Source organism: Ranitomeya imitator, chromosome 7, assembly GCF_032444005.1.
Source record: "Ranitomeya imitator isolate aRanImi1 chromosome 7, aRanImi1.pri, whole genome shotgun sequence".
In the NCBI taxonomy this organism is placed as follows: Eukaryota; Metazoa; Chordata; class Amphibia; order Anura; family Dendrobatidae; genus Ranitomeya; species Ranitomeya imitator.
The window spans coordinates 222,408,776-222,434,471 of NC_091288.1; the positions used below are offsets into that span (position 1 = coordinate 222,408,776).

Below are 25,696 nucleotides of genomic sequence, written 5' to 3' on the forward strand. Positions count from 1 at the left end.
GAAAAAAGTAAAAGTAGCTCAACTCTACTGAACACCTTGTACTTCTGTGTCTTGCTCAGTGGTGGTCGGGCTCAGCCTCCTCACCTCGGCTGTGTCTCTAAGACACAGAAGTACAAGGTGCTCAGTGCTCAATCAGTGGTGGTCGGGCTCATCCTCCTCACCCTGGCCATGTCTCTGAGCACCTTGTGCTTCTATGTCTTGCCCAGTCATGGTCGGGCTCAGCCTCCTCACCCCGGCCATGTCTCTGAGCACCTTGTACTTCTGTGTCTTGCTCAGTGGTGGTCGGGCTCAGCCTCCTCACCTTTGCTGTAATATCTGAAAATCTCAGGAGCCGGGTCCTCTATAGACAGGGAATAATCTGGGACTTCTCAGAGTCCGGAAATTTCTTTTTGGCCATTTTTGCCTGATGAGGGCAAGCTCCTATTACTTTTGTACAACCTGATAAAAGGCGGGGCATAGTGAGGCCACACCCCCTGATTACACAAATACGTGTCACCTGATCTGCTTTATCCAATCAGCATTCAGGTTTATAAAAGTCAGAGGCGGGAAATCTGCAGGAAATGGCGATTTAGTCATAATTCACACTTGTCTAATAATTTTGCACACAGGAAAGGAAGACAAAGACTTGATAAGATGTAGACGTGTATATTTAGCATCAGGGTATAATATAAGCATTTCAGCACTAGCGGTTTACATACAATTCCCTCCTTTTGGTTATTATGTAAACATCATTAAGAGCCGGTTTACAGTATAAGACAACGACTTTCTTCCTCTCTTCTCTTTTCTTCCTCTCTTTTCTTTTCTTCCTCTCTTCTCATTTCTTCCTCTCTTCTCATTTCTTCCTCTCTTCTTCTCATTTCTTCCTCTCTTCTCCTATTTTCCACTCTTCTCATCTCATTCTCTTTTTCCTTCATTTCTGCCTTATGTATATACTCCAGCAGGAACTTCTTCCGCTCTCTCCAGTCTTTCTGGGGATTTCTTTCCTGTGTCAGCCGATATTTGACGTCTTCCAGTGCGCTGTGAATAACCTTCAGGATAGCTGTGGTTTTCCCCCGGGTTTTGAAATGATCTTTCTCCGTGTAGTTCTCTATAGATATTACAACCTCGGCTCCTTTCAGTTTGAACTCCTTCTCAGCCTCCATGAAGTTTCCACTGGTTTTTTTGGTGATGACAACGATGGGGGCGACTCCTGCAAGAGACACAGATGTAAGAAGATGATCTGGGATGATACGACCATTACTGTATTCATGGCTTATTAAGTAGTTGTTAAAGCTGGACGGACAATTGTCCCAAACAGACAGAAAACAGATGCAGTATATGGCAGGCAGGAGTCAGATATATAAGAATCAGGGTAAGGCAGTTTACTCTCACGGACTTATCTTTTTTGGAACCACCAATGATGGCTACACAAGCTTTTTGACTTCATCTGTTGCCATAGCTACAGGATCATTAATTGTTGGCACATTCTTATAATCCTACAGTTACATTATCGACCTGCTGATGATTTGGAATTTTTTGGTATAATTTTTCCTTCTTCTGACATTTGACGGTTGGTGGATGAACTTGTTAACCTCACTGTTGTGACTGCCTTATCTCGGTTAATACTGACGGTCAGCTATTTCAGGGCCTACAAATACTCTTTATCTTTTCCTCTTATCATAGGGCGTAATAGGAACCCTAAGGACAGGCACGGAGGAGCGGAGGCACCACTGTCACTACATATAGGGCGCCAACCTCCGGTGGCAGGAGCTGAGAACAGGACCCTCACTAGGGCTGCGTTACATCATCTGCACTTTCTGTTCTATTAATTCCTTATCTACATATAGAGATATTATTACCAAGTATCGAGAATGGTTCACAAATAGCAGCACCGCTAACGACCCAAGGAGGGGAAATAAATACGATCCTAAAATATTTACCCCAAACCTCCACAAAATCATTAAAAAGAAAAGGAGGCCAAGAGGGTCCAGAGGAGGTAGAAAAAAGAAAAACACTGCCGAATACAGAAAAGGAAAAGAAATGATAGAGGTCACTACTAATACCAGAAATACCATCCGGATCTTTTATCTGAATACTGTCCAACAGAAGCTGAATTAGCGGTGCTTCCTAAGGGTATGTGTCCACGGTCAGGATTGCGTCAGGATTTGCTCAGGATTTGACGCAGGTAAAATCTGCACCAAATCTGCACCTTGAGGTCACTGGCAGGTCACCTGCGTTTTTCATGCGTTTTTTTATGCGGATTTGTGTGTGTTTTTGTAAGCTAAATAAACATATACAAAAAAAAAAGAATTGTGATGTCATTTCTTGTCCAACCTGTTCATTTACATACTCCATTGAAGAATAATGTTTACACACACAGACAGATGATAGATAGATAGATAGATAGATACGATAGATATCTATCGTATCTATCTATCTATCGTATCTATTATATGTATCTATTGTATCTATTCAATCGTATTGATCTATCTATTATCTATTTATCTATTATCTATCTGTCTATGAATATATCGTATCTATCTATTGATCTATCTATCATATTTATCTATGGTATTTATCTATCGATATATCTATCTATTATCTACCAATCCATCTATAAATATATTTATCGATATATCGATAGATAGATACCATAGATAAATATGATAGATAGATAGATATATTGATAGATAACAGATAGATAGATAATAGATCGATACGATAGATATCTATCTTATCAAAGATTCAAAGAAGCTTTATTGGCAGGACCAAATACACATCAGTTTTGCCAAAGCAAGTGTATCTATCTATCTATTGTATGTATCTATCGTATCTATCTATGTATCGATATATCTATCTATAAATATATCTATCTATTCATATAGATATATCAATAGATAGCTAGATAGATATATTGATAGATACATTGATAGATAATAGATAGATAGATGGATACGATAGATAATAGACAGAAGATACGATAGAGCAGGGGTGTCAAACTGCATTCCTCAAGGGCCGCAAACATGTCATGTTTTCAGGATTTCCTTAGCTTTGCACAAGGTGCTGTAATCATTATGTGTGTAGGTGATTAAATTATCACCTGTGCAGTACAAGGAAATCCTGAAAACATGACCTGTTTGCGGCCCTTGAGGAATGCAGTTTGACACCCCTGCGATAGATGGATCACACATGCGAGAAACTCGGACAAGTCTCGCATCTTAATACCCAGCACTGCTGCCGGCACTCGGGAGTGGAGCTTGTGGCTGCATGTATTTCTATTGCCTGGTATTAAGATGCGAGACTCGTCCGACTTTCTCACATGTGTGATCCCGGCCTTAAATAAAGACACACACACACCCACGAAATCTGCGTTAGGCCGGGGTCACACTCGCGAGAAACTCACACAAGTCTCTCGCTTCAATACCCGGCACTGCCACCGGCACTCAGGAGCGGAGCGTGCGGCTGCATGTATTTCTATGTAGCTGAACGCTCCAGTCCCGAGTGCCCGCAGCTGCGTCGGGTATTGACCCCAGCCTTAAACGCAATATGTTTAATTTAAAAAAAAAAAATTCTCTGCCAAAGAGGGAAAGCCAGCGACTGGGGGACTGATGTTTGTAGCCTGGGAAGGAGTTAATACCCATGGAGCTTCCCAGGCTATGAATATCCGCTCGCAGCTGTCTGCGTAGACTTTACTGGCTATAAAAACAGGGGGACCCCGCCAAAAAAATAACGTGGAGTCCCCATATAATTTATAGCCAGAAAGGCTACGCAGACAGCTGCGGGCTGATATTCATAGCCTAGAGAGGGGCCATGGATATTGACCCCCGGCTACAAATACCAGTCCGCAGCCGCCCCAGAAATGGCGCCTATTCTGGCACTTAGCCTCTCTCTTCCCACTCCCGTGTAGCGGTGGGATATGGGGTAATGAAGGGTTAATGTCACCTTGCTATTGTAAGATGACATTAACCCCTTAGTGACAGAGCCAATTTGGTACTTAATGACCGAGCCAATTTTTGCAATTCTGACCACTGTCACTTTATGAGGTTATAACTCTGGAACGCTTCAACGGATCCCGCTGATTCTGAGATTGTTTTTTCGTGACATATTGTACTTCATGTTAGTGGTAACATTTCTTCGATATAACTTGCGATTATTTATGAAAAAACGGAAATATGGCGAAAATTTTGAAAATTTTGCAATTTTCAAACTTTGTATTTTTATGCCCTTAAATAAGAGAGATATGTCATGAAAAATAGTTAATAAACAACATTTCCCACATGTCTACTTTACATCAGCACAATTTTGGAAACAAAAATTTTTTTTGTTAGGGAGTTATAAGGGTTAAAAGTTGACCAGCAATTTCTCATTTTTACAACACCATTTTTTTTTAGGGACCACATCACATTTGAAGTCATTTTGAGGGGTCTATATGATAGAAAATAACCAAGTGTGACACCATTCTAAAAACTGCACCCCTCAAGGTTCTCAAAACCACATTCAAGAGGTTTATTAACCCTTTACGTGCTTCACAGGAACTGAAACAATGTGGAAGGAAAAAATGAACATTTAACTTTTTTTGCAAACATCTTAATTCAGAACCATATTTTTTATTTTCACAAGTGTAAAAACAGAAATGTAACCATAAATTTTGTTATGCAATTTCTCCTGAATACGCCAATACCCCATATGTGAGGGTAAACCACTGTTAGGGCGCACCGCAGAACTTGGAAGTGAAGGAGCGCCGTTTGACTTTTTCAATGCAGAATTGGCTGGAATTGAGATGGGACGCCATGTCACGTTTAGAGAGCCCCTGATGTGCCTAAACAGTGGAAACCCCCCACAAGTGACACCATTTTGAAAACTAGACCCCTTAAGGAACTTATCTAGATGTGTGGTGAGCACTTTGAACCCCCATGTGCTTCACAGAAGTTTATAACGTAGAGCCGTGAAAATAAAAAATCGCTTTTGTTTACACAAAAATGATTTTTTCGCCCACAAATTCTTATTTTCACAAGGGTAACAGGAGAAATTAGACCACAAAAGTTGTTGTGCGATTTCTCCTGAATACGTCGATACCCCATATGTGGGGGTAAACCACTGTTTGGGCGCACCGCAGAGCTTGGAAGTGAAGGAGCGCCGTTTTACTTTTTCAATGTAGAATTGGCTGGAATTGAGATCGGACGCCATGTCGCGTTTGGAGAGCCCCTGATGTGTCTAAACAGTGGAAACCCCCCACAAGTGACCCCATTTTGGAAACTAGACCCCTTAAGGAACTTATCTAGATGTGTGGTGAGCACTTTGAACCCCCATGTGCTTCACAGAAGTTTATAATGCAGAGTCGTGAAAATAAAAAATATTTTTTTTTTCCACAAAAAAGATTTTTTAGCCCCCAAGTTTTTATTTTCACAAGGGTAACAAGAAAAATTGGACCCCAAAAGTTGTTGTCCAATTTGTCCTGAGTATGCTGATACCCAATATGTGGGGGTAAACCACTGTTTAGGCAGAGTTCGGAAGGAAGGAGCGCCGTTTTGGAATGCAGAATTTGATAGAATGGTCTGCGAGCATTATGTTGCGTTTGCAGAGCCCCTGATGTACCTAACCAGTAGAAACCCTCCACAAGTGACCCCATTTTGGAAACTAGACCCCCCAAGGAACTTATCTAGATGTGTGGTGAGAACTTTGAATGCCCAAGTGCTTCACAGAAGTTTAGAATGCAGAGTCATAAAAAAAATATATATATATATATTTTTCCACAAAAAAGATTTTGTAGCCCCCAAGTTTTTATTTTCCCAAGGGTAACAAGAGAAATTGGACCCCAGAAGTTGTTGTCCAATTTATCCCGAGTAAGCTCATGCCCCATATGTGGGGGTAACCCACTGTTTGGGCGCACGGCAGAGCTCAGAAGGGAGGGAGCACCATTTGACTTTTTGAGCACAAAATTGGCTGTCGTGTTTGGAGACCCCCTGATGTACCTAAACAGTGGAAACCCCCCAATTCTAGCTCCAACCCAACTCCAACACACCCCTAACCCTAATCCCAACCCGATCCATAATCCTAATCACTAACCCTAACGATAATCACAACCCTTACCCCAAAACAACCCTAATGTCAACCCTAACCATAACCCTAATCAAAACCCTAAATCCAACACACCCCTAATCCTAATCTCAACCCTAACCTCAAACCTAACCCTAATCCCAATACACCCGTAATCACAACCCTAACCTTAACCCTAATCCCAAACCTAACCCTAATCCCAAGCGTAACCCTAATGCCAACCCTAACCCTAATACCAACCCTAATCCAAACCATAACCCTAATCCCAACTCTAACCCTAACTTTAGCCCCAACCCTAACCCTAGTCCTAAGGCTACTTTCACACTTGCGTCATTTGGCATCCGTCGCAATCCGTAGTTTTGGACAAGAAACTGATCCTGCAAATGTGTTCGCAGGATGCGTTTTTTGCCCATAGACTTGTATTACAGACAGATCGTGACGGATGGCCACACGTCGCGTCCGTCGTGCACTGGATCAGTTGTGTTTTGGCGGACCGTCAGCACAAAAAAAGTCCAATGAAACGTTTTTTAGTATGTCGCATCCGCCATTTCTGACCGCGCATGCGTTGCCGTAACTCCGCCCCCTCCTCACCAGGAAAAACTACATCCGCTGCCCACGTTGTGCACAATTTTCACAACGTGCGACGGTATGTCGGGCCGTCGCAATGCGTCGGCCCCGTACCGATGTAAGTGTGAAAGAAGCCTAACCCTAAATTTAGCCCCAGCCCTAAATTTAGCCCTAGCCCTAACCCTACCCCTAACCCTACCCCTATAATAATAATAATAATCTTTGTTTTTATATAGCGCTAACATATTCCGCAGCGCTTTACAGTTTTGCACACATTATCATCACTGTCCCCAATGGGGCTCACAATCTAAATTCCCTGTCAGTATGTCTTTGGAATGTGGGAGGAAACCGGAGTGCCCGGAGGAAACCCACGCAAACACGGAGAGAACATACAAACTCTTTGCAGATGTTGTCCAGGGTGGGATTAGAACCCAGGACTCCAGCGCTGCAAGGCTGCTGTGCTAACCACTGCGCCACCGTGCTCCCCACCCCTAGCCCTAACCTTACCCCTAACCCTAACCCTAGCCCTACCCCTAGCCCTAACCCTACCCCTAGCCCAAACCCAACCCCTACCCCTAACCCTACCCCTAACCCTACCCCTAACCCTAACCTTAGCCCTAACCCTAGCCCTAACCCTAGCCCTAACCCTACCCCTAACCCTAATTTTAGCCCCAACTGCTGTTCTCCTGCCGACCAGCAGATGGAGACAGATGGCGGGCGCACTGCGCATGCGCCCGCCATTTTCTTTTCCCCGATCCAAGAGTTTATGATGGCTAGCACTCAACTGAGGTGAGGGTGACGGTGCTAGTGAAGGGAACCAATAGTTCCAAATTCACGGAATATAGAGATCACTGCACACGTACAAGGAAAAGGTATGTTTGCAAGTGGAAGTTTATTTATAGTGGTTTATGAGGTCAAGCGACTGGTAAATTTTGACGTTTCGGCCAATACATAGCCTTGGTCACAACGTCGCTGCAAAAAACATAAAGATACAACTATTTACAATATAATATTTACAAAAGACAATGAAAACATGTTCTGTACACTATATACAAGATAAAAACTAAAGGGCATGGATGATAATCATGTACAGAGAAATGGCTCTGTGAGACTAAGTAACGAAGTATGCTAAATTGTGGTGCATCATTGCCAAGGGTTGTATATAAAACAAAAGGATCAAAAGAAGGGAATCCATCTTTCACACGGATGGATGTACATAGAATAGTGCCTGCAGCTCAAACAAAGGATATATTAAAGATTCATATATAGGGCAGAAAGTGGCCCCTAGAGTCTTATCATCTAAATGGATCACATTCATTTCTAAGTAAAAACACAAGGCAAAAAAGAGTGGCCCACCTAATACGCAGAGTTTAAGTTTCAGTTCAGGGTTTTATAAGTGTGGTACTGGCGACAGGTTATGTCCTGGTGGAAAATGAAATAAGTGTAACTGTTCGCTGGATATATGTTGAAGTATCAAGAAACATATAGATGGGAATGGAGACCTACCATGTACTTTTCATAGGAACTCACATAGTGAGGGCTGAGTGATTTCTCTTTGGAGCAAATGGAGTAGGTGGCTATCAAAGTCGTGTGCCAGAAGCCTGTTGGAAGGTATAGTAATGAGGGTGTGTCATAACAGTATGGTGCTAGTATCACTAAAAGAAAAGAACAATATCTGACCTGTGGAAATGTTTGGCAAAAGAAATTGGGTCCAGGGGCAAGTTAATTTCATAAGCGCTCCTTAGGGTACAATGCCCATGTCTATGCCACTAACAGAAAGAAGTTGATATGAGATATACGGCATTAGAGAGAGGATAAAAAGTAAAAAAAGGTGTGAGGATACTTATCTGATAAACCAGACATACGTCCAAGGAATGGTGTGTCCAAATACATCTGACACAGTGGTGTCTGAAGTCAATGAAAGAGCTCCGACGTGCAGTATGGCCCTCTGAGATGCGCCTTGCGTATAGGCAATGTGCGGGGATCCTGACACAGCCGTGTCTAGGTGGGTGCTGGCGCTGGCGAAGGGGTTCCCAAATGAATCCGGTGCTGACACTCCCGTGTCCTGAGCTGTGGCCGGCCTTGTGTTTTTACTTAGAAATGAATGTGATCCATTTAGATGATAAGACTCTAGGGGCCACTTTCTGCCCTATATATGAATCTTTAATATATCCTTTGTTTGAGCTGCAGGCACTATTCTATGCACATCCATCCGTGTCAAAGATGGATTCCCTTCTTTTGATCCTTTTGTTTTATATACAACCCTTGGCAATGATGCACCACAATTTAGCATACTTCGTTACTTAGTCTCACAGAGCCATTTCTCTGTACATGATTATCATCCATGCCCTTTAGTTTTTATCTTGTATATAGTGTACAGAACATGTTTTCATTGTCTTTTGTAAATATTATATTGTAAATAGTTGTATCTTTATGTTTTTTGCAGCGACGTTGTGACCAAGGCTATGTATTGGCCGAAACGTCAAAATTTACCAGTCGCTTGACCTCATAAACCACTATAAATAAACTTTCACTTGCAAGCATACCTTTTCCTTGTACGTGTGCAGTGATCTCTATATTCCATTTTCTTTTCCCCGGCAGCCAGGAGGAGCAGCAGGAGGATCCAGGGACCTAGGTGAGTATGCTAGGGTCCCCGAATCCCCCTATTTCTCCGTCCTCTGATGTGCGATCACATCAGAGGACAGAGAATTACACTTTACTTTTTTTTTTTTGTGGTCGCCGGTAAACAGTTAATTACCGGCGATCGCAAAACAGGGGTCGGTAAAACCAACCCCGATCATGTTCTTTGGGGTCTCGGCTACCCCCCGGCAGCCGAAACCCCAAAGATTCTCGCGGGGCCGGCCGGTGGGCGCACTGCGCATGCGCCCGCCATTTTGAAGATGGAGGCGCCCACCGGGAGACACGAGGAGCATCGGGGGAGACAGGTGAGTATTGGGGGGCTACCTGGGACCGCTTTTCTCTGTCCTCCGATGTGCGATCACATCGGAGGACAGAGAAATTAAAAAGATCGCGTTTTTTTTGTGATCGCCGGTAAACGGTTAATTACCAGCGATCGCAAATGCGGGGTGGGTAAAAAAAAACCCGAATCATGTTCTCTGGGGTCTCGGCTACCCCCGACAGCCGAGACCCCGGAGAAAATCCGACTCTGGGGGGCGCTATTCACTTTTTCCACAGCGCCGTTAATTAACGGCGCTGTGGTTTAAGTACCCTTAGCGGCCGCCGTTAAAAGGCGTATCGGCGGTCGCTAAGGGGTTAAGCCAGATTAATAATGGAGAGGCTTCAATTATGACACCTATCCATTATTAATCCAATAGTAATAAAGGGTTAATAAAACACACACATGCAGAATAAAGTATTTTAATGAAATAAAGCACCACACAGTTTTGACATCTTTATTGTACGCTCATTCCTGCGACACCCTCGTTCTCCAAGAAAAAAATTAAAAATAATAAACCAACAGTATACTCCCTGAGTCCGATATAGTCCATTTAATATCGAGTGTCCCACGACGAGTCTGGCTCTGCTATATCTGGATGCCTGACATCCAGACAGCAGAGCTTGTAGATGATCACCTACATTCTAGCACTCACAATCAGCTGACCGTGAGAACCAGCCTAGTGTGACCGGCGATAACCCCCCGGTCACTTGCACGGCAGTTGTCACGGTAAGCTAAGTTATCGCGAGAACTTACAGTGGGGCAAAAAAGTATTTAGTCAGTCAGCAATAGTGCAAGTTCCACCACTTAAAAAGATGAGAGGCGTCTGTAATTTACATCATAGGTAGACCTCAACTATGGGAGACAAACTGAGAAAAAAAAATCCAGAAAATCACATTGTCTGTTTTTTTAACATTTTATTTGCATATTATGGTGGAAAATAAGTATTTGGTCAGAAACAAAATTTCATCTCAATACTTTGTAATATATCCTTTGTTGGCAATGACAGAGGTCAAACGTTTTCTGTAAGTCTTCACAAGGTTGCCACACACTGTTGTTGGTATGTTGGCCCATTCCTCCATGCAGATCTCCTCTAGAGCAGTGATGTTTTTGGCTTTTCGCTTGGCAACACGGACTTTCAACTCCCTCCAAAGGTTTTCTATAGGGTTGAGATCTGGAGACTGGCTAGGCCACTCCAGGACCTTGAAATGCTTCTTACGAAGCCACTCCTTCGTTGCCCTGGCGGTGTGCTTTGGATCATTGTCATGTTGAAAGACCCAGCCACGTTTCATCTTCAATGCCCTTGCTGATGGAAGGAGGTTTGCACTCAAAATCTCACGATACATGGTCCCATTCATTCTTTCATGTACCCGGATCAGTCGTCCTGGCCCCTTTGCAGAGAAACAGCCCCAAAGCATGATGTTTCCACCACCATGCTTTACAGTAGGTATGGTGTTTGATGGATGCAACTCAGGATTCTTTTTCCTCCAAACACGACAAGTTGTGTTTCTACCAAACAGTTCCAGTTTGGTTTCATCAGACCATAGGACATTCTCCCAAAACTCCTCTGGATCATCCAAATGCTCTCTAGCAAACTTCAGACGGGCCCGGACATGTACTGGCTTAAGCAGTGGGACACGTCTGGCACTGCAGGATCTGAGTCCATGGTTGCGTAGTGTGTTACTTATGGTAGGCCTTGTTACATTGGTCCCAGCTCTCTGCAGTTCATTCACTAGGTCCCCCCGCGTGGTTCTGGGACTTTTGCTCACCGTTCTTGTGATCATTCTGACCCCACGGGGTGGGATTTTGCGTGGAGCCCCAGATCGAGGGAGATTATCAGTGGTCTTGTATGTCTTCCATTTTCTAATTATTGCTCCCACTGTTGATTTCTTCACTCCAAGCTGGTTGGCTATTGCAGATTCAGTCTTCCCAGCCTGGTGCAGGGCTACAATTTTGTTTCTGGTGTCCTTTGACAGCTCTTTGGTCTTCACCATAGTGGAGTTTGGAGTCAGACTGTTTGAGGGTGTGCACAGGTGTCTTTTTATACTGATAACAAGTTTAAACAGGTGCCATTACTACAGGTAATGAGTGGAGGAAAGAGGAGACTCTTAAAGAAGAAGTTACAGGTCTGTGAGAGCCAGAAATCTTGATTGTTTGTTTCTGACCAAATACTTATTTTCCACCATAATATGCAAAAAAAATTATAAAAAAATAGACAATGTGATTTTCTGGATTTTTTTTTCTCAGTTTGTCTCCCATAGTTGAGGTCTACCTATGATGTAAATTACAGACGCCTCTCATCTTTTTAAGTGGTGGAACTTGCACTATTGCTGACTGACTAAATACTTTTTTGCCCCACTGTATCTTACCGCGAGAACTGCAGTGGACGCGGGACTTCCAACGGCAGGACAGGTAAGCCGGCATGTGAGTAGTAGACATGCGTAGTAAGCTGCGTTAACGCAGTTACTGCGCATGTGACCAATCATTGGATGCGGTCTAATGATTGTCAATGGTAAATTTACGGCACGGCGACAGAGCATCGCCGCATTGTAAACAGACATGCTGAGTTCTGAAAAGACGTGCCGCATGTTCATTTCCGCGGGTCTGCAGCCTGCGTGTTTAGTACAGACGGGATATCATAAAATCCCCTCCACTATGCAGTAACATCTGGACGCTGCGTGTTTGACGCTGCGGCTCTATGCAGCGTCAAACACGCAGCGTTTCCTGAACGTGGAAACATACTCCAAAGGTCTGGGGTTTTGCCCAACACAAAAAGCAAAATCCTTCGACCTTTCTTTAGATCTCAATAAATATGTACGGAAATTAACAATAACACGTCATTTTTCCATTCTGGAAAATATAGAACAGAAAAAAGAAGAAACTACAGATAAAAAAGATAATTTTCTGCACAAGGAAATATGTCCACAGTTTAATTTCAACCCGATTCATCATCGGGGCAGCAACTTGGAAACATTTTTTTCAATGGTAAATGAAGAATTCAGACACATGACTGAGGAAAAAAATAATTTTAATAAAGAATCTTATTTTTCTAAAAACCAATTTTTAAAATAAAAAAAATAAATGGCTATAAAAATAATATTTCTAGGGAAGAAAGAAGTGCCATAAAAAATCTTAAGGATAATGCCAAAATAGTAATAAGGGAGGCTAATAAAGGGGGGTATAGTACTTCAGGATAGGGATATATATTTGAAAGAAGCAAATAATATACTTGGCGATGAAAAATATTATAAAAAATTAAATTCGGATCCTTCCAAAAAAATGTATAGTTGAATATCATTATTTAATTAATGAAGCTTTTGGAAAAAATATTATAAATAAAAAAGAAAAGAAATTTCTGACAAATAGGAATCCCAACACTGCGATATTCTATCACCTTCCTAAGGAACATAAATGCCTGAAAAATCCACCTGGTCGGCCTACAATAGCAGGCATTGGTTCCAGGGCCGGCTCCAGGTTTTTGAGGGCCCCGGGCGAAAGAGTCTCAGTGCCCCCCCCCCCCCTTTAACACATACCACGATTCATGATGCACAGATACAGCAGAGAAATATAGGTATAGTACAATGCAAGATTTCACTTCTTACATGAGTGATAGCTATTGTAGCATATAACACAGCATGTAGTATATAGCACAGCCACATAGTATATAACACAGCCCACGTAGCATATAGCACAGCCACGTAGCATATAGCTCAGCCACGTAGCATATAGCACTGCCGCGTAGCATGTAGCACAGCCACGTTGCTTGTTGAAAAGGGGGAGTTATTACATAAGCCATAGCGCGCCGCCATTGTATGATTGAGATATGCCAGAAACATATTCAGAACGTGCCTTAATAAAGCTTCCCAACGTGGCCTTTTGCTGGAGTCTAGCTCCACCAGAAACTGAGAAATGGATTTCTCGTAAATAGAGCGGAATAGCCAGACCACGTTTGGATTCAATAGAAAACTAATTTTAATATAAGATTACTGATGTGTGTGCTGTGACTCTGCCATGGTCGCAAGCCAAGTTCTGAGAATTATAGGTATTGCTAACAAATCTATACCTCTGAGGAAAGGGGAGGGCGATGGTAACTCAACCCCCTTTGGTGATGTTACAAGCCCAGAAGTATAAGGCACGGCACTCAACCCAACCTTCAGTCTTGCCTGAGGAGCTGTTATAGCTGGTCCTTCTGATGAACTGGGACATTTGGCTCCGCCTACTAGCATGGTTAGCCTGAAATGATCTGAGCACATGTGAGTGTTACTCTCTGTTTTAATCCCTGTTTTTTTATAATTGCTGTACATACGTTAAATTGTTTCATATTGTAAAATCTTTATATGCCTTTTATAAACACTGCCTAATCTTTTTATGGAGTTCCCTTGCTCTAAAACGTACCCTAAATCCTCTGAAGTTAATTACGCTACTAATTTGGGTTGGCTCTGAACCCCTCTGTGAGAAATCGGAGCTGGTGGCAGCGAAGTGTGTTCTGGCTAGGTGTGTACAGCTGGCAGCGACGGAACGGGGTTTCATAAGCTATTGTCTGACTGTGGCCTGAGCATTTATAATTCCCTCACTGCAGCGTGCCTGCTAACCAGTCCACAGGGAAGCGGCCCATCCGGCGACCAATTATCCTAGGTGTAGTTCCCTGACTGACCCGAGGGTAAGGGGGGCGCCGGAAAGCTGCAAGTTCTCAAGCGGAACTGTAAAGCAGGATATACATAAATCCCTGCAGTTCGTGTTATATTGTAGCAGCAGTGGGATAACTAAAATAAGCCCCTGCTGTAAATTGATAGGTCAATAGCCTTGTGTGTGTTTTCATCACATTGTAGCAGTGGAGGGATAGCTAAGATAAGCCCCCTGCACATGTGATAGCCGTGTGCTGGCCAAAGGTCACCCCGATCCGTGACATATAGTTGACAGTCACGGTCTGCACCGTGACAGGACCAAAATGGATGGTCGGGCCGTCCACTGTTTAGTGGACACTGGCTCTCAAGTCATCACTATGCCTGAGACCTACTTCAGATGTCATTTCCCCGAAACGATGCGGACTGAATGGGGTCTAGTGATCAACTTGACAGCTGCTAATCAGATGCCCATCCCGGTCGCAGGGGTAGTTTGGATGCAAATCACTGTGTGCGGCAAAAATGTAGGCCGAAAGGGAGTCTTGTTGACTGCTGGGGACCCTGGCAACGGCGCTGCTGTGACTTTAGGGATGAACGTACTGAAAGAATTTGGAATCTTCCTGATCAATGAGTCAGCAGACGTTTCTGAATCGGTGGAGCCCTTGCACCCCACAAAGGAAAGTGTTCCAACATTTGATCCGGGTGGCCCAGGCCCAAGACGTCATGATTAAGGGAGCTTAGTCTCCAGAAACATGTTGAGATTCACACCCACATGGTTTGTGCTGAAGTTTGTATCCTCTATGTTACAAGTTTGTGAATAAAGAAATTTTATCTTCACGGATTCGGTGGAGTTGGACATTCTTCTTTTTTTGGCCCAGGCCCAAAATACCTCGAGTGACGAAAAAACATTGGGTAAGGTGATCATCCCGGCCACAGCCAACCTTGTTTTACCAGCAGGTCAAACCATGCTCACTCTGCCCATTCGAGCCTGTACCCCTCTGGAAGGAGTCGAAGTCCATATAGAGCCAGCTTTTATGGAGCAGCGATGGGTGGCCCAAATGGCTAAGTACCAATATAAGATCGCCTATCGGAGAGGAGCTGAGAACACCCAAGCAGACGCTTTATTCAAAGTGACACATGAGTGACCTGGACCCAACCGGGATGAAGAGCTGGAGGCAGAAGAGATCCCTGAGTTCCGTAATTTCACCAGGACAGTGGCGGCCACGCAGGGACAAATCCTCAGCAGATCCGTCAACAGTGGGAAAGGCTTCAACTAAAACACGGTATATTGTATCGGAAGATTCAGTTGAACCGAGAACTGGGAGTTACCTGGCAAGTGGTACTCCCCGAAAAGCTGCTTCCCAAGGTGGCCATGGAGGCTCATGAAAGTGGGGCCCACTGTGGCCCGGAGAAGACATTCCAGTGGCTACAGAAGCTAGCCTATCATCCTCGACTAAAAGCTGCGGTAGAGGAAGCCTGTTGGCAGTGTAGAAGATGTGAGTTGGCTAAGCCTCCGGAACAGAGAGCTCCTGCGCAATCCATCGTGACTTCTGCTCCCCTAGAGGTGTTGATGATAGATTACTTGACTATAGGCCCGGCTCACCTTGGTTACGAACACTGTCTAGTGATGACCGACCCCTTCACCAAATTCGCTGTGGTGACTCAGACCCGGGATCAGACTGCTGAATCAGCGGCACAGTCCACAGACTTCATTCAAGTGTACAGCTGTCCGAAAGGAATCCACTCTGATCAAAGCGCCTATTTCCAGGGGCGAGTGATGGAAGAACTGTATCGCATGTATCAGATTGAGAAATGTCTTTGGCAGGGCATTATCCAAGAGATAGAAGAGTGTCAATGTTTTCTACAAGAACTCTCGCCCATGGAATGGCGAGCAAAAGGAGAGGGGAAGTGTAAGAAGAAGGACCGGGCTGTGGGTACCTGTTCTGTGCCGGGTCCGGAACTCTTAGGGCTGTCTCCTCTGTTGTCCGGGGGAAAGCTTAGGGGACCAGACCAACCTTGGCATCTGAAAGTAGGGGCGTGGCTAAGTTGCTAGAGCCACAGCGTGCGCGGAAGCAGTCAGACTTGGCGGGAACAGACAGAGTACAGCAGGGAGAAGTGAGTGCTCTGTCCCTTGAGCAGGGTAGCAGTGCAGGCCCACGCCCGATCATTCCCATTACTACCCACAGAGACTGTGAGCAGAGACATGACGTGTGCCAGTTTTACCCCGCAAAGTAAGGTGCCAGACGCTCCGAGCCCTAAGAGAGACCGGGTGTGTGACCGTGAACTGTCCCCTGACACCCCCCCTCCCCCCCCCCCCCCCCGGTGTATATCTGCAGAGCAACGCTGGGCTCAGACAGTGCTGTGGCTCGTACCCTTCCCGCAAAGTCAGTATATGGACTAAGTATCCCGCGGAAGGCATCAGAGACTAACCACTGCAGCCAGGACACAGTTCGTAGCTCTTTCCAGGATTTCACCAGACCAACCCCATCGCCATCGCTTGCTTCGTGATCCCTACTGCCTGGAGACCGATTAACTGGATAAGTTACACCTTCAAAACTACTACTGCTACTACTACCATTGTTTCTTTAAACCAGTATATCCGATGCAATCGAACTCCATGTTTCTGCTGTTCTCTCCACACCGAGCGATCATTTATCACCTACCGGTCATCGCCACACAATTCGTCATAAACTCCTTCACTGCTTCACGACCACCATCGTTCAGCTTAGTTGTGGCACTGGAACAAGAATTTAATAATAAATTACTTTAAAAAACTGAAAATAATATTAATGATTCACCTGATTGAAAGAGAAGCATAACTATCATCACAAATTTCTATCTCAGCCTTAGTAGACCTCAATTCTTCAGCGTCTTATAATCGAACAATCACATACAGAGGACGGGAAGTGAAGACTCATTTTACAGAACCATTAGTATTTCTCGATGTTGAGATGCGACTTTATTACTCTGCTCTGGGGGTCTGTGGCCCTATTACTCTGATCTGGGGGTCTGTGGCCCTATTACTCTGATCTGGAAGTCTGTGGTCCCATTATTCTGATCTGGGTGTCTGTGGCCCTATTATTCTGATCTGGGTGTCTCTGGCCCCATTACTCTGATCTGGGTGTCTGTGGCCCTATTTCTTTGATCTGGGTGTCTGTGGCCCTATTACTCTGATCTGGGTGTCTGTGGCCCTATTACTCTGATCTGGGTGTCTGTCGCCCTATTACTCTGATCTAGGTGTCTGTGGCCCTATTACTCTGATCTGGGTGTCTGTGGCCCTATTACTCTGATCTGGGTATCTGAGGCCCTATTACTCTGATCTGGGGGTCTGTGGCCCTATTATTCTGATCTGGGTGTCTGTGGCCCTATTACTCTGATCTGGGGGTCTGTGGCCCTATTACTCTGATCTGGGTATCTGTGGCCCTATTACTCTGATCTGGGGGTCTGTGGCCCTATTACTCTGATCTGGGTGTCTGTGGCCCTATTACTCTGATCTGGGAGTCTGTGGCCCTATTACTCTGATCTGGGTGTCTGTGGCCCTATTACTCTGATCTGGGTATCTGTGGCCCTATTACTCTGATCTGGGGGTCTGTGGCCCTATTACTCTGATCTGGGTGTCTGTGGCCCTATTACTCTGATCTGGGGGTCTGTGGCCCTATTACTCTGATCTGGGGGTCTGTGGCCCTATTATTCTGATCTGGGTGTCTGTGGCCCTATTACTCTGATCTGGGTGTCTGTGGCCCTATTACTCTGATCTGGGTGTCTGTGGCCCTATTACTCTGATCTAGGTGTCTGTGGCCCTATTACTCTGATCTGGGTGTCTGTGGCCCTATTACTCTGATCTGGGTGTCTGTGGCCCTATTACTCTGATCTGGGTGTCTGTGGCCCTATTACTCTGATCTGGGTGTCTGTGGCCCTATTATTCTGATCTGGGGGTCTGTGGCCCTATTACTCTGATCTGGGAGTCTGTGGCCCTATTACTCTGATCTGGGGGTCTGTGGCCCTATTACTCTGATCTGGGGGTCTGTGGCCCTATTATTCTGATCTGGGTGTCTGTGGCCCTATTATTCTGATCTGGGTGTCTGTGGCCCTATTATTCTGATCTGGGTGTCTGTGGCCCTATTACTCTGATCTGGGTGTCTGTGGCCCTATTACTCTGATCTGGGTGTCTGTGGTCCTATTACTCTGATCTGGGTGTCTGTGGCCCTATTACTCTGATCTGGGTGTCTGTGGCCCTATTACTCTGATCTGGGTGTCTGTGGCCCTATTACTTTGATCTGGGTGTCTGTGGCCCTATTACTCTGATCTGGGTGTCTGTGGTGCTATTACTCTGATTTGGGTGTGTGTGGCCCTATTTCTTTGATCTGGGTGTCTGTGGCCCTATTACTCTGATCTGGGTGTCTGTGGCCCTATTACTCTGATCTGGGTGTCTGTGGCCCTATTACTCTGATCTGGGTGTCTGTCGCCCTATTACTCTGATCTAGGTGTCTGTGGCCCTATTACTCTGATCTGGGTGTCTGTGGCCCTATTACTCTGATCTGGGTGTCTGTGGCCCTATTACTCTGATCTGGGTGTCTGTGGCCCTATTACTCTGATCTGGGTGTCTGTGGCCCTATTACTCTGATCTGGGTGTCTGTGGCCCTATTACTATGATCTGGGTGTCTGTGGCCCTATTACTCTGATCTAGGTGTCTGTGGCCCTATTACTCTGATCTGGGTGTCTGTGGCCCTATTACTCTGATCTGGGTATCTATGGCCCTATTACTCTGATCTGGGTGTCTGTCGCCCTATTACTCTGATCTGGGTGTCTGTGGCCCTATTACTCTGATCTAGGTGTCTGTGGCCCTATTACTCGGATCTGGGGGCCTGTGGCCCTATTACTCTGATCTCGGTGTCTGTGGCCCTATTACTCTGATCTCGGTGTCTGTGGCCCTATTACTCTGATCTGGGTGTCTGTCGCCCTATTACTCTGATCTGGGTGTCTGTGGCCCTATTACTCTGATCTATGTGTCTGTGGCCCTATTACTCGGATCTGGGGGCCTGTGGCCCTATTACTCTGATCTCGGTGTCTGTGGCCCTATTACTCTGATCTGGGTGTCTGTCGCCCTATTACTCTGATCTGAGGGCCTGTGGCCCTATTACTCTGATCTCGGTGTCTGTGGCCCTATTACTCTGATCTCGGTGTGTGTGGCCCTATTACTCTGATCTCGGTGTCTGTGGCCCTATTACCTTGATATGGGTGTCTGTGGCCCTATTACTCTGATCTGGGTGTCTGTGGCCCTATTACTCTGATCTGGGTGTCTGTGGCCCTATTACTCTGATTTCGGTGTCTGTCGCCCTATTACTCTGATCTGAGTGTCTGTGGCCCTATTACTCTGATCTGGGTGTGTGTGGTCGTATTACTCTGATCTGGGAGTCTGTCGCCCTACTATTACTCTGATCTGGGTGTCTGTGGCCCTATTACTCTGATCTGGGTGTCTGTGGCCCTAATACTCTGATCTGGGTGTATGTGGCCCTATTACTCTGATCAGGGTGTCTGTGGCCCTAATACTCTGATCTGGGTGTATGTGGCCCTATTACTCTGATCTGGGTGTCTGTGGCCCTGTTACTCTGATCTGGGTGTCTGTGGTGTTGTGAATTCTGTTTTGGAACTCCCTCCTGTGGTCATGAATGGTACTTCGGCGAGTTCTGTCCATGGACTCCCTCTGGTGGCTGTGAGTGGAGCTGCTGCTTCTGAGGTTCCTTCCACAGGTGACCTGGTTAATTCTTAGGCTGACTGCTCTATTTAACTCCACCCAGATCGTTACTCCATGCCACCTGTCAATGTTCCAGTACTGGTTCAGTTCGTTCTTGGATCTTTCTGGTGACCTGTGTATTCCAGCAAAAGCTAAGTCCCTTCTGGTTAATTTTGTTGTTCATGTTTTCTTGTCCAGCTTGCTATTATGATTCTGTCTGGCTAGCTGGAAGCTCTGGGAGGCAGAGTGGCACCTCCCGCACCGTGAGTCGGTGCGGGGGTCTTTTTTGCACACTCTGCGTGGTCTTTTGTAGTTTTTGTGCTGACCGCAAAGTTAAATTTTCTATCCTCTATCTGTTTAGTCAGTCTGGCCTCCCTTTGCTGAATCCTCTTTCATTCTTAAGTTTGTCTATTTCATCTTAACTCACAGTCAATATTTGTGGGGGGGCTACCTTTTTCTTTGGGGAATTTCTCTGAGGCAAGGTAGGCTTTACTTTCTATCTCTAGGGGTAGCTAGCTCTTAGGCTGTGCCGAGGCGACTAGGCCTGTTAGGTTCGCTCCACGGCTATTTCTAGTGTGTGTGATAGGATTAGGGATTGCGGTCAGCATAGTTCCCACTTCCCAGAGCTTGTCCTATGAGTTTAACCATTAGGTCATTCCTGGTGCTCCTAACCACCAGGTCCATAACAGTACAGGTGACCCAAAGTATTAATGCATCTCAATAGAGGGATAAGAGAAGTTCTGAGACCATTTTTTTTTCTTTGCACTGTGTTTTGTCTTTCTTTTCCCCTTTACCTCTGGGTGGTTCAGGACACAGGTGTAGATATGGACATTCAAGGTCTGTCCTCTTGTGTGGATCATCTCACTACAAGGGTACAAAGCATTCAAGATTTTGTGGTTAGGAATCCAATGTTAGAGCCTAGAATTCCTATTCCTGATTTGTTTTCTGGGGATAGATCTAAGTTCTTGAATTTCAAAAATAATTGTAAACTGTTTCTTGCTTTGAAACCCCGCTCCTCTGGTGACCCAATTCAACAAGTTAAAATCATTATTTCTTTGTTACGTGGTGATCCTCAAGACTGGGCATTTTCCCTTGCGCCAGGAGATCCTGCATTGCGTGATGTTGATGCGTTTTTCCTGGCGCTTGGATTGCTTTATGATGAACCTAATTTAGTGGATCAGGCAGAGAAAAACTTTCTGGCTTTGTGTCAGGGTCAGGATGAAGCGGAGGTATATTGTCAGAAGTTTAGAAAGTGGTCTGTGCTTACTCAGTGGAATGAGTGTGCCCTGGCGGCAATTTTCAGAAAGGGTCTTTCTGAGGCCCTTAAGGATGTCATGGTGGGATTTCCCACTCCCGCTGGTCTGAATGAGTCTATGTCTTTGGCCATTCAGATCGATCGGCGCTTGCGTGAGCGCAAAGCTGTGCACCATTTGGCGGTATTCTCTGAGCAGAGGTCTGAACCTATGCAGTGTGATAGGACTTTGACCAGAGCTGAACGGCAAGAACACAGACGTCAGAATGGGCTGTGTTTTTATTGTGGTGACTCCACTCATGCTATCTCTGATTGTCCTAAATGCACTAAGCGGTTCGCTAGGTCTGCCACCATTGGTACGGTACAGCCTAAATTTCTTTTGTCCATTACTCTGATTTGCTCTTTGTCGTCCTATTCTGTTATGGCGTTTGTGGATTCGGGCGCTGCCCTGAACTTGATGGACTTGGACTTTACCAGGCGTTGTGGTTTTTTCTTGGAGCCCTTGCAGTGTCCTATTCCATTGAGAGGAATTGATGCTACGCCTTTGGCCAAGAATAAGCCTCAGTACTGGACTCAATTGACCATGTGCATGGCTCCTGCTCATCAGGAGGATATTCGCTTTTTGGTATTGCATAATCTGCATGATGTGGTCGTTTTGGAGTTCCCATGGCTACAGGTCCATAATCCAGTATTGGATTGGAAATCTATGTCTGTGTCCAGCTGGGGTTGCCAGGGGGTACATGGTGATGTTCCATTGCTGTCAATTTCGTCTTCCACTCCTTCTGAAGTTCCTGAGTTTTTGTCGGATTACCGGGATGTATTTGATGAGCCCAAGTCCGGTGCCCTACCTCCTCATAGGGATTGTGATTGTGCTATTAATTTGATTCCTGGTAGTAAGTTTCCTAAGAGCCGACTGTTCAATTTATCTGTGCCAGAACACGCCACTATGCGGAGTTATATAAAGGAGTCCTTGGAGAAGGGTCATATTCGCCCGTCGTCGTCACCGTTGGGAGCAGGCTTCTTTTTTGTGGCCAAGAAGGTTGGTTCTTTGAGACCTTGTATTGATTACCTCCTTCTTAATAATATCACGGTTAAATTTCAGTACCCTTTGCCGCTGCTGTCTGATTTATTTGCTCGGATTAAGGGGGCTAGTTGGTTCACCAAGATAGATCTTCGAGGGGCCTATAATCTTGTGCGTATTAAACAGGGCGATGAATGGAAAACTGCATTTAATACGCCCGAGGGCCATTTTGAGTACCTGGTGATGCCATTCGGACTTTCTAATTCTCCATCTGTGTTTCAGTCCTTTATGCATGACATCTTCCGAGAGTATCTGGATAGATTCATGATTGTATATTTGGATGAAATTTTGGTCTTTTCGGATGATTGGGAGTCTCATGTGAAGCAGGTCAGAATGGTTTTCCAGGTCCTGCGTGCTAATTCTTTGTTTGTGAAGGGATCTAAGTGTCTCTTTGGAGTTCAGAAGGTTTCGTTTTTGTGTTTCATTTTTTCCCCTTCTACTATCGAGATGGACCCTGTTAAAGTTCAGGCCATTTATGATTGGACTCAGCCTACATCTGTGAAGAGTCTGCAGAAGTTCCTGGGCTTTGCTAATTTTTACCGTCGCTTCATCGCTAATTTTTCTAGTGTTGTTAAACCGTTGACTGATTTGACCAAGAAAGGTGCTGATGTGGTCAATTGGTCTTCTGCGGCCGTTGAGGCTTTTCAGGAGTTGAAGCGTCGTTTTTCTTCTGCCCCTGTGTTGTGCCAGCCAGATGTTTCGCTCCCGTTTCAGGTCGAGGTTGATGCTTCTGAAATTGGTGCAGGGGCTGTTTTGTCTCAGAGAAGTTCTGATGGTTCTGATGGCTCGGTGATGAAACCATGTGCTTTCTTTTCTAGAAAGTTTTCGCCTGCCGAGCGTAATTATGATGTTGGCAACAGAGAGCTGTTGGCTATGAAGTGGGCATTCGAGGAGTGGCGACATTGGCTTGAAGGAGCCAAGCATCGCGTGGTGGTCTTGACGGATCACAAGAATTTGACTTATCTCGAGTCTGCCAAACAGTTGAATCCTAGACAGGCTCGATGGTTGCTGTTTTTCTCCCGTTTCGATTTTGTGGTTTCTTACCTTCCGGGCTCTAAGAATGTGAAGGCTGATGCCCTTTCAAGGAGTTTTGTGCCTGGCTCTCCGGATGTTCCTGAGACGGCTGGTATTCTCAAGGAGGGGGTAATTTTGTCTGCCATCTCCCCTGATTTGCGGCGGGTGCTGCAGAAATTTCAGGCTGATAGACCTGACCGTTGTCCAGCGGAGAAGCTATTTGTCCCTGATAAATGGACTAGTAGAGTTATCTCTGAGGTTCATTGTTCGGTGTTAGCTGGTCATCCCGGAATCCTTGGTACCAGGGATTTGGTGGCTAGATCCTTTTTGTGGCCTTCCTTGTCACGGGATGTGCGTTCTTTTGTGCAGTCCTGTGGGACTTGTGCTCGGGCTAAGCCCTGCTGTTCTCGTGTCAGTGGGTTGCGTTTGCCCTTGCCGGTCCCGAAAAGGCCCTGGACGCATATTTCCATGGATTTTATTTCTGACCTCCCGATCTCTCAAAGGATGTCGGTAATCTGGGTGGTTTGTGATCGCTTCTCTAAGATGGTCCATTTGGTACCCTTGTCTAAATTGCCTTCCTCCTCTGATTTGGTGCCATTGTTTTTCCAGCATGTGGTTCGTTTGCATGGCATTCCGGAGAACAGTCTCGGACAGAGGTTCCCAGTTTGTTTCGAGGTTTTGGCGGTCCTTTTGTGCTAAGATGGACATTGATTTGTCTTTTTCTTCGGCTTTCCATCCTCAGACAAATGGCCAAACCGAACGAACCAATCAGACCTTGGAAACATATCTGAGATGCTTTGTTTCTGCTGATCAGGATGATTGGGTGTCTTTCTTGCCTTTGGCTGAGTTCGCCCTTAATAATCGGGCCAGCTCGGCTACTTTGGTTTCGCCTTTTTTCTGTAATTCTGGTTTCCATCCTCGTTTTTCTTCAGGGCAGGTTGAGCCTTCGGACTGTCCTGGTGTGGATTCTGTGGTGGACAGGTTGCAGCAAATTTGGACTCACGTGGTGGACAATTTGACATTGTCCCAGGAGAAGGCTCAACGTTTCGCTAACCGCCGTCGCCGTGTTGGTCCCCGACTTCGTGTGGGGGATTTGGTTTGGTTGTCATCTCGTTATGTTCCTATGAAGGTTTCCTCTCCTAAGTTTAAGCCTCGTTTCATTGGTCCTTATAAGATTTCTGAAGTTCTTAATCCTGTGTCATTTCGTTTGGCCCTTCCGGCTTCTTTTGCCATCCATAATGTGTTCCATAGGTCGTTGTTGCGGAGATACATGGCGCCTATGGTTCCCTCCGTTGACCCTCCTGCTCCGGTGTTGATCGAGGGGGAGTTGGAGTATGTGGTGGAGAAGATTTTAGATTCTCGTATTTCGAGATGGAAACTCCAGTACCTGGTCAAGTGGAAGGGTTATGGTCAGGAAGATAATTCCTGGGTTGTTGCCTCTGATGTTCATGCTGCTGATCTGGTTCATGCCTTTCATTTGGCTCACCCTGGTCGGCCTGGGGGCTCTGGTGAGGGTTCGGTGACCCCTCCTCAAGGGGGGGGGTACTGTTGTGAATTCTGTTTTGGAACTCCCTCCTGTGGTCATGAATGGTACTTCGGCGAGTTCTGTCCATGGACTCCCTCTGGTGGCTGTGAGTGGAGCTGCTGCTTCTGAGGTTCCTTCCACAGGTGACCAGGTTAATTCTTAGGCTGACTGCTCTATTTAACTCCACCCAGATCGTTACTCCATGCCACCTGTCAATGTTCCAGTACTGGTTCAGTTCATTCTTGGATCTTTCTGGTGACCTGTGTATTCCAGCAAAAGCTAAGTCCCTGCTGGTTAATTTTGTTGTTCATATTTTCTTGTCCAGCTTGCTATTATGATTCTGTCTGGCTAGCTGGAAGCTCTGGGAGTCAGAGTGGCACCTCCCGCACCGTGAGTCGGTGCGGGGGTCTTTTTTGCACACTCTGCGTGGTCTTTTGTAGTTTTTGTGCTGACCGCAAAGTTACCTTTTCTATCCTCTATCTGTTTAGTCAGTCTGGCCTCCCTTTGCTGAATCCTCTTTCATTCCTATGTTTGTCTATTTCATCTTACCTCACAGTCAATATTTGTGGGGGGCTACCTTTTCCTTTGGGGAATTTCTCTGAGGCAAGGTAGGCTTTACTTTCTATCTCTAGGGGTAGCTAGCTCTTAGGCTGTGCCGAGGCGACTAGGCCTGTTAGGTTCGCTCCACTGCTATTTCTAGTGTGTGTGATAGGATTAGGGATTGCGGTCAGCATAGTTCCAACTTCCCAGAGCTTGTCCTATAAGTTTAACCATCAGGTCATTCCTGGTGCTCCTAACCACCAGGTCCATAACACTGTGGCCCTATTACTCTGATCTGGGTGTGTGTGGTCGTATTACTCTGATCTGGGCGTCTGTGGCCCTATTACTCTGATCTAGGTGTAGTTCGCC

The 25,696-nt window shown here is 45.5% G+C and overlaps 1 protein-coding gene across 1 annotated transcript in view; it reads right to left on the bottom strand.

The window, feature by feature from the left end:
• Positions 1-630: 630 nt before the first annotated feature.
• LOC138645673 (reticulocyte-binding protein homolog 2a-like) overlaps positions 631-25,696 on the bottom strand; it is a 79,395-nt gene continuing 54,329 nt past the window's right edge. Inside the window, exons 3-4 of the mRNA XM_069735130.1 lie at positions 16,845-16,918; positions 631-1,189 (exon numbers count right to left, since the gene is read on the bottom strand). Coding sequence (XP_069591231.1) covers positions 744-1,189; positions 16,845-16,918 — 520 coding nt within the window. The 3' untranslated portion in view covers positions 631-743. The remainder of the gene's footprint in view (positions 1,190-16,844; positions 16,919-25,696) is intronic.